The 13170-nt window shown below is 46.8% G+C and overlaps 1 protein-coding gene across 4 annotated transcripts in view; it reads left to right on the forward strand.

Annotated features, from left to right (window-relative positions):
* Positions 1–13170, forward strand: part of LOC118389833 (protein Jade-1-like) — a 285673-nt gene extending 272503 nt beyond the window's left edge. For all 4 annotated transcript variants that reach the window (XM_052529609.1, XM_052529610.1, XM_052529611.1 and 1 more), the window contains one exon: positions 6062–13170. In XM_052529609.1, the coding sequence (XP_052385569.1) occupies positions 6062–6996 (935 nt within the window). In that variant the 3' untranslated portion in view covers positions 6997–13170. The remainder of the gene's footprint in view (positions 1–6061) is intronic.

Raw genomic sequence — 13170 nt, forward strand, 5'->3', positions numbered from 1 at the left:
CAGAGTCTCTGGTGGCACAGCTGGCGCTGCAGTACAGCACCCTTAACCACTGCGCCTCTGCCTCTGCCTTTCTGCAAATTTTAATTGGTTAATTTCCTCACTCATCCAAGGAGCTCTCCATTTGGATGTGGCCCTTTTCAACTTTACTGGAGGTATGGCATCAATGGTCGCTCTTAATTTGCTATTAGTTATCTAAATCATCAGAAGAGGAAGTCAGAATAGGTGGTGGAGTATTGTTCATACACTCCAAAAAAGACACTATGGTGATCAGATAAGGCAATATCAACAATACAGGATATGTCAATAGAAATCCCCTTGGTAATAACCAGGTCCAGAATACGGCCGTGGTTATGTGTGGGCCCAGTAACATGTTGGATAAAGTCCATAGAGCTCAAAAGATGAATACATTCAATGGCCCTGGAGTCCATGTCTTTTTCAACATGAATATTAATATCGCCCAGCACAATGATTTAGTTCTCAAGGACAATAGACTATACTTCAGATAAATCAGTAAAGAAAGTGGGGCAGTGTTTTGGTGGCCTATACAGGGTTATGGCCAGCACTGGTGGCTGACATTTAAACAGTAAAATATGATGCTCAAAAGACCCAAAATCGCCAAACGAAATGACCTTACAGCTGAGAGCATTAGTAAAAATAGAGGCTGTCCTCCCATCCTTTTTCTGATAGAGTATGAAAAGCTGTCGTCTGGGAGGAGGCTTCATTAAGAGCGGCACTACAGTCTGATGACAGCCATGTTTCAGTTAGAAACATGCAATCAACTTTTCACTCTTATTATTATTTTTTATTTCACCTTTATTTAACCAGGTAATGAGGTCATTCACGAGAAAGGTTTTGACTTGTGATTGCTCTAACATTTAAAAGCGCCATAGTCCTATGAGTGTAGGCCCCTCTGCCTCTGGGGCATCTGCCTCGAAGTAACCAATGGAATAACAACCAAATTATTAAAGTTACAACCACGTTTTCTGACCGTCTCCGATCCATCAGAATGGTAGGCGATAACTGTTTGTATTAACTCGAGTTAAAGGAACATAATGTAGGTTCCTCACAATAGCCATAGTGCTATTTCTATAGGAGTTAATATGCTTTCCAAGTCCTCTGTTGCTTATTCTGACAGGGAGAACTGGAGCACTACCAGACCATATCTGTCAGTCTCTAATACAGTTTGCGATGTTGCTGGCAATAATCCTGGAACCCCTGCAGTTAGGGTGAATCCCGTCTCTTTTAAAAAGTGCTGGTTGCTCCCACAGAAAATCAAAGTTGTCACAAAAAGAGACATTCCTGTCGTTGCAAAGTTTCTTCGGGTACAAGTTCAGGGCAAAAAGTCGGCCGAAACGTTCCGAACCCCTTCGGTAGTACGGGAGGGGGCCAGAGGTAATTATTCTCTTCCCTGTGCTAGCCAGGGTGTAAAAAAATATATATATATAATTGATGTCCTCCCTCAGTTCTTCAGATCGCCTAAAACAAAGGTAATTTAAACCGATGTGAGTGACGATGGTGTCAATGTTGGAGTAGTTGCGCCTCTGTGGTTTTGTCACTCATTTTGTGGCACTGTTGCGGCGTTCACGTACTAGTCAACTAGGAAATGCTCAGAAATGTTCGACTTGCTAACTGGTTGTAGTTATATACGTGTCATGTTCAACGAATCAGCAAGCCTGTGTATACTTGGTAAATGTACTTGTATATTTTGTATGATATGGTGCTTTCACCATTGGATCACCAAGACCTGTAAATAAATGTACACTCTGAGCACGTCAACCTGCCTTCTGCTGATTTCATGCCCTTATGACTGCAACATGTCCCTATTTTACAATTACATCATCAAAATGTGTTGTAGACAAAATAATGAAAAGGCCTGGTAGCCTCAATAAATAGACAGATTTGTAGTTGAACATTCCATGCCTAGATTTTTTAAAACTTGATCTAAGACTTGTGACTCGACTTGACTTGCTCTTAGAATGCTCGACTTGGACTTCACTCGAGACTCGACCCGTTGTTCTTGGGACTCGACTTGAACTCAGACCTTTTGACTTGAGACCTGCTTGTGACTCGAATAATAGTGACTTGGTCCCACCTCTGGTTTTCTCTCCCTCTATTGTCTGGCCCTGTGAGAACCGGAGTTGCCAGGCTGCAGAGAGGCTCTGTGGCAGCTAACACTGGGCCATAATGACAGACAAGGAGCCATGCATATCTTATATACACAGACAGCATGCATCGTCTCCAAAAGCTGCGTTTGACAGTGAAAGTCCCTGGTGGTGGTGACAAAGCACAGACGGACTGACAGACCAAGAACAGGGATAATGAATTGTTTAGACTCACACAGGAAGTGGGTTGATAGGGTGAGTCCCAAATGGAACCCTATTCCTTATGTACTGCACTACTTTTGACCAGCCCTCAAGTCTCTGGTTAAAAGTAGTGCACTATATGGGGAATAGGGTGCTATTTGGGGGACACACATACTGGCTGTGAAATTATTTTAAATTCAGTGAAAGAAAGTGTGGTCAAATCCCCCATTCTGTACTCCGTCACTCAGTCAGTCCTACACTTCCTCTTCCTATGGGTTCCAAGGTTGTTATAATTCCTCTTCCTATGGGTTCCAGGGTTGTTCCAGACTTCCTCTTCCTATGGGTTCCAGGGTTGTTCCAGACTTCCTCTTCCTATGGGTTCCAAGGTTGTTATAATTCCTCTTCCTATGGGTTCCAGGGTTGTTCCAGACTTCCTCTTCCTATGGGTTCCAGGGTTGTTCCAGACTTCCTCTTCCTATGGGTGCCAGGGTTGTTCCAGACTTCCTCTTCCTACGGGTTGCAGGGTTGTTCCAGACTTCCTCTTTCTATGGGTTCCAGGGTTGTTCCAGACTTCCTCTTCCTACGGGTTGCAGGGTTGTTCCAGACTTCCTCTTTCTATGGGTTCCAGGGTTCTTCCAAACTTCTAATTCAAATCAAATGTATTTATATAGCCCTTCTTACATCAGCTGATATATCAAAGTTCTGTACAGAAACCCAGCCTAAAACCCCAAACAGCAAGCAATGCAGGTGTAGAAGCACGGTGGCTCGAAAAAAATCCATAGAAAGGCCAAAACCTAGGAAGAAACCTAGAGAGGAACCAGGCTATGAGGTGTGGCCAGTCCTCTTCTGGCTGTGCCGGGTGGAGATTATAACAGAACATGGCCAAGATGTTCAAATGTTCAAAAATGACCAGCATGGTCAAATAATAGTAATCACAGTGAACAGGTCAGGGTTCCATAGCCGCAGGCAGAACAGTTGAAACTGGAGCAGCAGCACGGCTAGGTGGACTGGGGACAACAAGGAGTCATCATGCCAGGTAGTCCTGAGGCATGGTCCTAGGGCTAAGGTCCTCTGAGAGAAAGAAAGAAAGAGAGAATTAGAGAGAGCATACTTAAATTCACACAGGACACCAAATAAGACAGGAGAAGTACTCCAGATATAACAAACTGACCCTAGCCCCCCCGATACATAAAATACTGCAGCATAAATACTGGCGGCTGAGACAGGAGGGGTCAGGAGACACTGTGGCTCCGTCCGATGGTACCCCCGGACAGGGCCAAACAGGAAGGATATAACCCCACCCACTTTGCCAAAGCACAGCCCCCACACCACTAGAGGGATATCTTCAACCACCAACTTACCATCCTGAGACAAGGCCGAGTATAGCTCACAAAGATCTCCGCCACGGCACAACCCAAGGGGGGACGCCAACCCAGACAGGAAGACCACGTCAGTGACTCAACCCACTCAAGTGACGCACCCCTCCTAGAGACAGCATGGAAGAGCACCAGTAAGCCAGTGACTCAGCCCCTGTAATAGGGTTAGAGGCAGATAATCCCAGTGGAGAGAGGGGAACCGACCAGGCAGAGACAGCGTGGGTGGTTCGTTGCTCCAGTGCCTTTCCGTTCACCTTCACACTCCTGGGCCAGACGACACTCAATCACAGGACCTACTGAAGAGATGAGTCTTCAATAAAGATTTAAAGGTTGAGACCGAGTCTGCGTCTCACACATGGGTAGGCAGATCATTCCATAGAAATGGCGCTCTATAGGAGAAAACCCTGATCAAATATTTTGGTTCTAGTCAGGATTCTAGCAGCCGTATTTAGCACTAACTGAAGTTTATTTATGGCTTTATAGTCGGAAAGTAGACCATTGCGGTAGTCTAACCTATAAGTGACAAAAGCATGGATACATTTTTCTGCATCATTTTTTGGACAGAAAGTTTTTGATTTTTGCAATGTTACGTACATGGAAAAAAACTGTCCTTGAAACAGTCCTGATATGTTGGTCAAAAGAGAGATCAGAGATCAGGGTCCAGAGTAACGATGAGGTCCTTCACAGTTTTATTTGAGACGACTGTACAACCATCAAGATTAATTGTCAGATTCAACAGAAGATCTATTTTTCTTGGGACCTAGAACAAGCATCGCTGTTCTGTCCGAGTTTGAAAGTAGAAAGTTTGCAGCCATCCACTTCCTTATGTCTGAAACACAGGCTTCCAGCGAGGGCAATTTTGGGACTTCACCATGTTTCATTGAAATGTACAGCTGTGTTTCATCCGCATAGCAGTGAAAGTTAACATTATGTTTTCGAATGACATCCCCAAGAGGTAAAATATATAGTGAAAACAATAGTGGTCCTAAAACGGAACCTAGAGGAACACCCCAAGAGGTAAAATATATAGTGAAAACAATAGTGGTCCTAAAACGGAACCTAGAGGAACACCGAATTTTACAGTTGATTTGTCAGAGGACAAACCGTTCACAGAGACAAACTGATATCTTTCCGACAGATAAGATCTAAACCAGGCCAGGACCAATTTGGGTTTCCAATCTCTCCAAAAGAATGTGGTGATCGATGGTATCAAAAGCAGCACTAAGGTCTAGGAGCACGAGGACAGGTGCAGAGCCTCGGTCTGACGCCATTAAAAGGGTCATTTACCACCTTCACAAGCGCAGTCTCAGTTCATATGGGTTCCAGGATTCTTCCAATGGGTTCCAGGGTTGTGAGACGTTCTCTTCTTATGGGTTCCCGGGTTGTTCCAGACTCCCTCTTCCTATGGGTTCCAGGATTCTTCCAAACTTTTTCTTCCTATGGGTTCCAGGGTTGTTCCAGACTTCCTCTTCCTATGGGTTCCAGGGCTGTTCCAGACTTATTCTTCCTATGGGTTCCAGGATTCTTCCAAACTTCTTCTTCCTATGGGTTCCAGGGTTGTTCCAGACTTCCTCTTTCTATGGGTTCCAGGGCTGTTCCAGACTTATTCTTCCTATGGGTTCCAGGATTCTTCCAAACTTCTTCTTCCTATGGGTTCCAGGGTTGTTCCAGACTTCCTCTTTCTATGGGTTCCAGGGCTGTTCCAGACTTATTCTTCCTATGGGTTCCAGGGCTGTTCCAGACTTATTCTTCCTATGGGTTCCAGGGCTGTTCCAGACTTCTTCTTCCTATGGGTTCCAGGGCTGTTCCAGACTTATTCTTCCTATGGGTTCCAGGATTCTTCCAAACTTCTTCTTCCTATGGGTTCCAGGGTTGTTCCAAACTTCTTCTTCCTATGGGTTCCAGGGCTGTTCCAGACTTATTCTTCCTATGGGTTCCAGGATTCTTCCAAACTTCTTCTTCCTATGGGTTCCAGGGTTGTTCCAGACTTCCTCTTCCTATGGGTTCCAAAGTTCTTCCAGACTTCCACCCAGAAGGCTTTATATTTTGGATGGAACATTTGCTGTTACTAACCTCCCACAGACATTCATTATTCATTACAATCATGGTCATAGTCAGATCAACCGAAGCACTGTGAATCTCAATTCCTGGAGGGCCGTGTGTCTGTTTTTCAGTCCTCCCTTGTATTTAATTGATCAATTAAGGTCAATGTTTAATTAGCATCTCCCCTCACCTAGTTGTCTGTCTTAATTGGACATGAATTGAAAGGAAATAACAAAACCAGCAGACACACTGCCCTCCAGGAAGTGAGTTTGACACCCCTGCTCTGTAGTGTGGTTTCTATGGTCCCTCTCACCTTTCGTCTGTCTATCTCTCCCCCAGGTTTCTCCAAGACCTTCCCTCTGGACAACTCCCTGTTTGACAGCTGGCTGGCCCAGTCGGTGCAGATCACGGCTGATGACATGCTGAGCAAGTGGGCCCTGGAAGCCGGGCAGCACCGTGACAAGACGGCCAACCTGCTGTCTGACCAGCTGCTGCAGGGAGAGGAGAACCTGCTCAGCCTTATGATGGACCACTCCATGAAGTCCACCTGGAAGACCCCTCAGCTGGGCCGCAAGACCCGGGGCAAGCCCCGGACCCGGGGCCATCACTCCACCACCAACACCGCCGCAGCAACAACCGACACCCCCCCTGCTGCTGCAGCCACCGCAGCCTCCACAGCCAAGGGGGCTCTACTGGCAGAGGAGAGGCCAGGCCATGGGGCTCGTAGAGGGGAAAGGTCCCGGGGCACCAAGGCCCTCCACCACCGCCACCCCCAGACCAGGAGCACTGAGGCCCCTCTGGACCCGCCACTGCAGCCGCCCACCTCCAAAATGGACTCCTGTCACATCTCGGAGGAGCGTGGCCCCTGGGACAGCCTCACGGGTACTGGGGTAGCGTCCTCCCCCCTGGCCTCCAGTTTCCCCCCATGCAGTAGTCCTGGGACAGTGCCTGAGTGGGGGTCAGGGGGGGGTCCCATTCCCCGCACGGCCTTGCGCCTCCGCCTGCACCGGCAGGGCAAGTCCCGGGGTAAGGGTGGGGCATTGCAGGAAGCTGTGGAGCACCCCCTGGAAAGGGAGAGAGAGAGGGACCCCCACCCCGTCTCCCACCCAGTGAAGGAGACATCATCATCGCTGCTGGACCCCGAGACAGACTGCTACTTCACTGACGCCGAGCAGAGCGACTCAGACACACACTCCAGCGCCCGCAAGCTTCGTCTGGCTCAGTTGCATTCTGGGAGCGAGGACCTGCTGAGGAGGAGCGTGCTGGCTTTGTAGAAAAAACTGAGACGCGCGCACACATACACACACCATCGACCAGAACACACACTGTTTTCTCAGACTGACTGGAGCTCCATCCCAGCTCCCTCTGCCACGGCTTCTGTCTGTGCTCTTGATATTAAAATTATAGTTATTTTCTTTCTAGATCGATTTAATGAACAAAATCTCGGTACATCACTAGTCATGAATCAGTTTATCTGCTCTGTTCTGGGGATTTGAATGTAGCTGCTACATAGTTAAACAATGAGGCCCTAGATGTTAGTAGTTAAAGTAACTGTATGATGATGTAAGAAGAGAAAGTGGATTTGGACTACGTTACGTTTAGGTTTTATTTGGTTTAGATGTATAACACGGTGGTAAACCATGTCATCAACCCTTTCTAGCAACGTGGGGTCAGTGGTAACTAACCACAAAAGTTGGGGTGAATACTTTGTGGACATTATAAGCTAGTTCAGGTGAATCACTTATTTTCAAAAGACCTAAGATGGATCCCATGATGCAATCCCTGGGATATGATGTTTAAAAAGCCTTTCAGTTCAGAATCAGACCCAGAACAGCTCTAATGGGCTAACCCATCAGTCTGAGAAATATACAGAAAATATCACAAAAATATTAGCCTTTAAAAGCACAAATAGCTAACAGGAACTGTAATGCAAACATTGTGCATAAACACACTCACACACATATACACCACACACATTACACAAACACACACACGATTACATTCTCAAAGCTACTCCCTCTGCATTCAGCCGTTGTTGTAACATACTGTTTGAGAATTACGTCAGCTCTTCACTGACTCTGCCTCCTCTTCCGTTTGAATCATTGGAGAAACAATATTTAACAAATTGTGTGCCTTCTGTCGCTCCCCCAAAATGAGTTTATCAATCACTTCTATAATCTGATTTGTTACAATCAAAAAAGGGAAACCTGTTGTATTGGTAATCAAGCGTACCGAAACAGATGACCTTAATTGTAGTGCCTAAAAAAGGATGTATATACAGCTTTTGCCATGAATCAACCCAACGGCACGCAAAGCCACACAGATACACAGTTCTACCATATTTGTGCAAATTGCTGCCCCAACAAAGCAACTTCTGGAGTCGTTGTTGCTCCCGTCAGACGAGTGGTATAATCAGCTACAGTACAGACTCCTGGATTCTGACTTCTTTTTTTAGTTCTTTGTAAATTTGTTTTAACTCTTGTTTTTCGTCTCAGAGAGTTGTATTTTATACTTAAAGTGGTCCACAGTATTTTCTCAGGGTTTAAAAAAATCGAAGAAGACATATAAGAAGGGTTGAAAATGTATTGAAATCAAAGTTAAACCGTAAATATATTATACTATAAAAAGGCTATTTTATACATATAAGTATGTATAGAAAAAGTTCCTTTGGCAAAGCTTCACTGTTTGAACTGACTACTACTGTACTGAGAGCTTTTCTCCTGTCTCAATCGGTACACTACTACTGATACTTCTACTACCCAACTGGCTGTCTCCTGAGTTGATGATGCCAAAGAACAGTGTAAAACAAACTGGGCAGCATGCACTCACTCGGGTAGCGTCCTAAACAACACCCTATTCCCTAGATAGTGCACATGGTGCCGGTTGGGACACAGCCTCACTCTCCAGTGTCACCATGGGATCCGCTGAAGGACATGAATACGGAAATCTACCTGATGCCAGCAGCGCTGTTCTAGTCGATTCAATTGGGAGTTCTGCATTGCTCAGGCCTGCTCTGGCCTGGTGTGGCTCGGCTTTAACACCCACCACCACTATTCCACCTTGAACCCTCCCATTCCCTGCTCCCTTAAGGCTGTTACTTACTGGCCCTCTGTGCCACTGACCTACTCTGGACGGAGTGTCGCAGTTCCCCCCTGCCCCCTACCTGGGAAGAGTTGAATGCTGCTGAACAAGTGTGTGTGTGTGTGTGTGTGTGTGTGTGTGTGTGTGTGTGTGTGTGTGTGTGTTGTGTGTGTGTGTGTGTGTGTGTGTGTGTGTGTGTGTTGTGTGTTGTGTGTGTGTGTGTGTGTGTGTGTGTGTGTGTGTGTGTGTCAGAGCCCACTGACACCCCCAGTGCTGTTATCACAGAGTTGGAATGTAGAAGATGACTAGATTTTTGTGTTTTTGTCCGGTCCCTAAATGGGACCCATATTCAGGATGAAACCCCCTAAAACAGTGTATTGGTCAGGTGGCTCTGTCTGTCTGCAGACAGTCCGGTTACTTCCTTTGGCCACTTCCTTTCCATCCACCGTAACCCTTGGAGACAGACCAGTATAACCATAGAAATAGAATGAGTAGCACATTCTATTCATTCTTACTCTATGATTGCAATGTACACAATAACAACAACCATGCTTATTGTTGTCTGCAGATAGGTCGTCTGGGTGGATGAATAGGGTTAGCGCTGTAGTAGCCCCACCGAATCCACCCAAACACCTAGTCGTTTACGTGTTGCTAAGACGATGAAATGTAAACTTGGTTTCAATATTCAATGTATACACCAATTTAGACTAGACAGTGTTTTAGACGGAGCCCTTCATGTACGGCCCCTAACGTAGTAGAAAACAGGTTGTTATTATTGGAGTGGAGCATCTACGCCCTCTTCCTCCGCTTCCTCTCAGAAACAGTAGGCTCTCATTTTAGTGAGGTGGTGAGGTCTTTTAGTCCAGCAGGCAGCAGGTGACTGCACTTTTCATACAGATTATAGATGGATGGAGGGATAGATGGTATTATATCCTCGATGGACAGTAATATCTGACAGAGTACCTATGGATTACTATTATCCTCCTCAAGCAGGGTTTCTTTGCCCCATTCCTGAGCACCCACAGGGTTGCGTGTTTTGTTCCAGCCCACACTAACACACCTGATACAGATCATCAAATTGATGATCAGTTGAATTTAGGATGTGTTAGTGCTGAGCTGGAACAAAACATACATTTGGACAGTTGGTCCCCTGATAGGGTTGAGAAAGGATGCTTTGGTGTAGCTGTGGATGAATGTCCTAGTGCTATCTCCGTACCACCTAGGAACTGCTGCTGCTGTTGTTGTTGTTGTCGTTTGTAGCGTGAAAAGGCCATCAGCACACTAACAGAACACAACGATGACGTCATTGATGAGAAGGATCTCCTCTTCTGTGTTAGTTGCTTCCTCCCATAGGGAACTGGTTCAAGGCTGTAGTAGTTGGACTGCCGTTTTCCTATCTGCTTTTTGTATGCACCAACAATAGTATATAATACTGTACTAGAGACCGTTTTGTTTCCTTGTTAAAAGCCTTCGCAAGCTGTTTTTGTAACGCTTCTGCCGCGGCTCATATAACTAGAATGCTGACTCATAATCAGATCAACTGCTTCCTTATTGGCGCTTTAGCTCTCTGACAGTTGACGGACTGCTTCCACACAGTAAAGTATGGTTCCAATCCAACACCCACCCCACAGACTAGGGTTCTGTCTCACTCCCCTCCCTGCTTCAGTGTTCCGCCAGCCCGCCTTGACTTCTTCATTGTTTTGAAGCACAGCAGGATCAAAGGAACAAACTTTAAGGTCAAATAATGACATGCGTGTGTAGTGGAGAGAGCGTTTGTCACTCTGCTGCTTAGAGAGAAAATGTTTGCGCCCTGTCCACACAGTGTACTTAAACAGGCAGGGAATCTGAACAATACCCGTCTCTCCCTTTTTCTGTGTGTCACACAAACTCAGTGCAAACACTTCTGTTTTTACTGGAGCTCATTTTATTTGCTTTCTTTGCTTTTGTTTTATACAACCAGAGAGAAAATGATTTGATAAAACAAAAGGGGGAATTGCTAATTGCAGTTCAGTTGGCCAGGCCGGCTCCCTTGTGGGCTGATAGTTCAGTTGGCCAGGCCGGCTCCCTTGTGGGCTGATAGTCCAGTTGGCCGGCTCCCTTGTGGGCTGATAGTTCAGTTGGCCAGGCCGGCTCCCTTGTGGGCTGATAGTTCAGTTGGCCAGGCCGGCTCCCTTGTGGGCTGATAGTTCAGTTGGCCAGGCCGGCTCCCTTGTGGGCTGATAGTTCAGTTGGCCAGGCCGGCTCCCTTGTGGGCTGATAGTTCAGTTGGCCAGGCCGGCTCCCTTGTGGGCTGATAGTTCAGTTGGCCAGGCCGGCTCTCCAGTGGGCTGATAGTTCAATTGGCCAGGCCGGCTCTCCAGTGGGCTGATAGTTCAGTTGGCCAGGCCGGCTCTCCAGTGGGCTGATAGTTCAGTTGGCCAGGCCGGCTCTCCTGTGGGCTGATAGTTCAGTTGGCCAGGCCGGGTCCCCTGTGGGCTGATAGTTCAGTTGGCCAGGCCGGCTCCCCTGTGGGCTGATAGTTCAGTTGGCCAGGCCGGCTCTCCAGTGGGCTGATAGTTCAGTTGGCCAGGCCGGCTCTCCAGTGGGCTGATAGTTCAGTTGGCCAGGCCGGCTCTCCAGTGGGCTGATAGTTCAGTTGGCCAGGCCGGCTCCCCTGTGGGCTGATAGTTCAGTTGGCCAGGCCGGCTCCCCTGTGGGCTGATAGTTCAGTTGGCCAGGCCGGCTCTCCAGTGGGCTGATAGTTCAGTTGGCCAGGCCGGCTCCCCTGTGGGCTGATAGTTCAGTTGGCCAGGCCGGCTCCCCTGTGGGCTGATAGTTCAGTTGGCCAGGCCGGCTCCCCTGTGGGCTGATAGTTCAGTTAGCCAGGCCGGCTCCCCTGTGGGCTGATAGTTCAGTTGGCCAGGCCGGCTCTCCAGTGGGCTGATAGTTCAGTTGGCCAGGCCGGCTCTCCAGTGGGCTGATAGTTCAGTTGGCCAGGCCGGCTCTCCAGTGGGCTGATAGTTCAGTTGGCCAGGCCGGCTCCCCTGTGGGCTGATAGTTCAGTTGGCCAGGCCGGCTCTCCAGTGGGCTGATAGTTCAGTTGGCCAGGCCGGCTCTCCAGTGGACTGAACAGCGCGCAGCTGAAGCCTGTTCTCTCACTTCCTCCATGGAGAACGCTCACAGGAAACTAACCCCTGTTCTCTGGCAGCACAGTGGCCGGATCTCAAATGGTACAATATTCCTTTTATAGTGTACTACAGGCCCTGGTCAAAAGTAGTGCACTATCAAGAAAATAGGATGCCATTTGGAATGCACACAAACTATTTGTGACCAGCAGGGTCACAGAATGTGTTGCTCTCATTAAAACCAATAGTTGCCCTCCAGAAGTTAGAGGCTCAGACTTGAAAATAAAATAAAAATGTAATCCAATGACATTTCAAATGTTTTTCGCGATGTTCGTTTCCTGACCTGTATGCACTTATGAGTCCATTTCCAGGAGATAAGGTTTAATATCCAGAACCACAGCTGCTCCTCCTAAGGTTGGGCCAATTTACCATTAGTGTCTCTGCAAGCGAGCCAAGCTCAGATTTTTTGCAGTTTTTGTAACTGATCTGGCATCACTTTTCTGCCTCCAAATTCAGGCTACATCCCAAATGGCACTGTATTCTCTATGAAGTGCACTGCTTTTGACCAGGGCCCTTAGGGCTCTGGTCAAAAGTATTGCACTAGGGAACAGGGTGACATTTGGGATGTTAAGTCTCTAAATACCTGTCCTGTATCTCCTACTGGTCACATCCATCATTTTGATAGGAGTCAGTGATCTCTCTTATCAAAGCAGACACTAACATGGTTTCCTCCTCCCTCCTCCACCTGCCTGTGTTATTTGTCCTTAAAAGGCGCTGAAATCTACTGCTGCCGTGTACAATTCAATTCCTCACCCATTTTGGCTCTATCTGCATCAGTTATACAATACGATAATATGAATGTTGCAGGAGTTTATCCTGCTGTATTTTTTGTTTCAAAGAATATTGTGCCATTTGTTAATAGCAAAGATAAATATTGAACATATATTAAAAAGAAAAGCTATTTTAAATTATTTTGGGGCTTTTTTTTGCAATATTTATTTTCTTGTATTAGAATCTTCTTTGTAGGAGGAAAAATTAAACATGTATTTTTCATTAGTGCAAAAACCTATTTTTCCTTTTTGTACAATTTCAATGTTAAGCAAAACATTAAAAAGCAATATGATGTTCCATGTGACTGTATCTGCATGCTGTTTGTGTTGCCTTGACGACGGCTGCGTCCACTATGACCCTGTTTCCCCCTCCTCCCCCCGGCACTCTAGAGTGGTTGACCAGTGTAGTCAATAAAGCAGTGCTTTCTGTGTA

This window comes from Oncorhynchus keta, chromosome 11 (genome assembly GCF_023373465.1).
Source record: "Oncorhynchus keta strain PuntledgeMale-10-30-2019 chromosome 11, Oket_V2, whole genome shotgun sequence".
Taxonomy (NCBI): domain Eukaryota; kingdom Metazoa; phylum Chordata; class Actinopteri; order Salmoniformes; family Salmonidae; genus Oncorhynchus; species Oncorhynchus keta.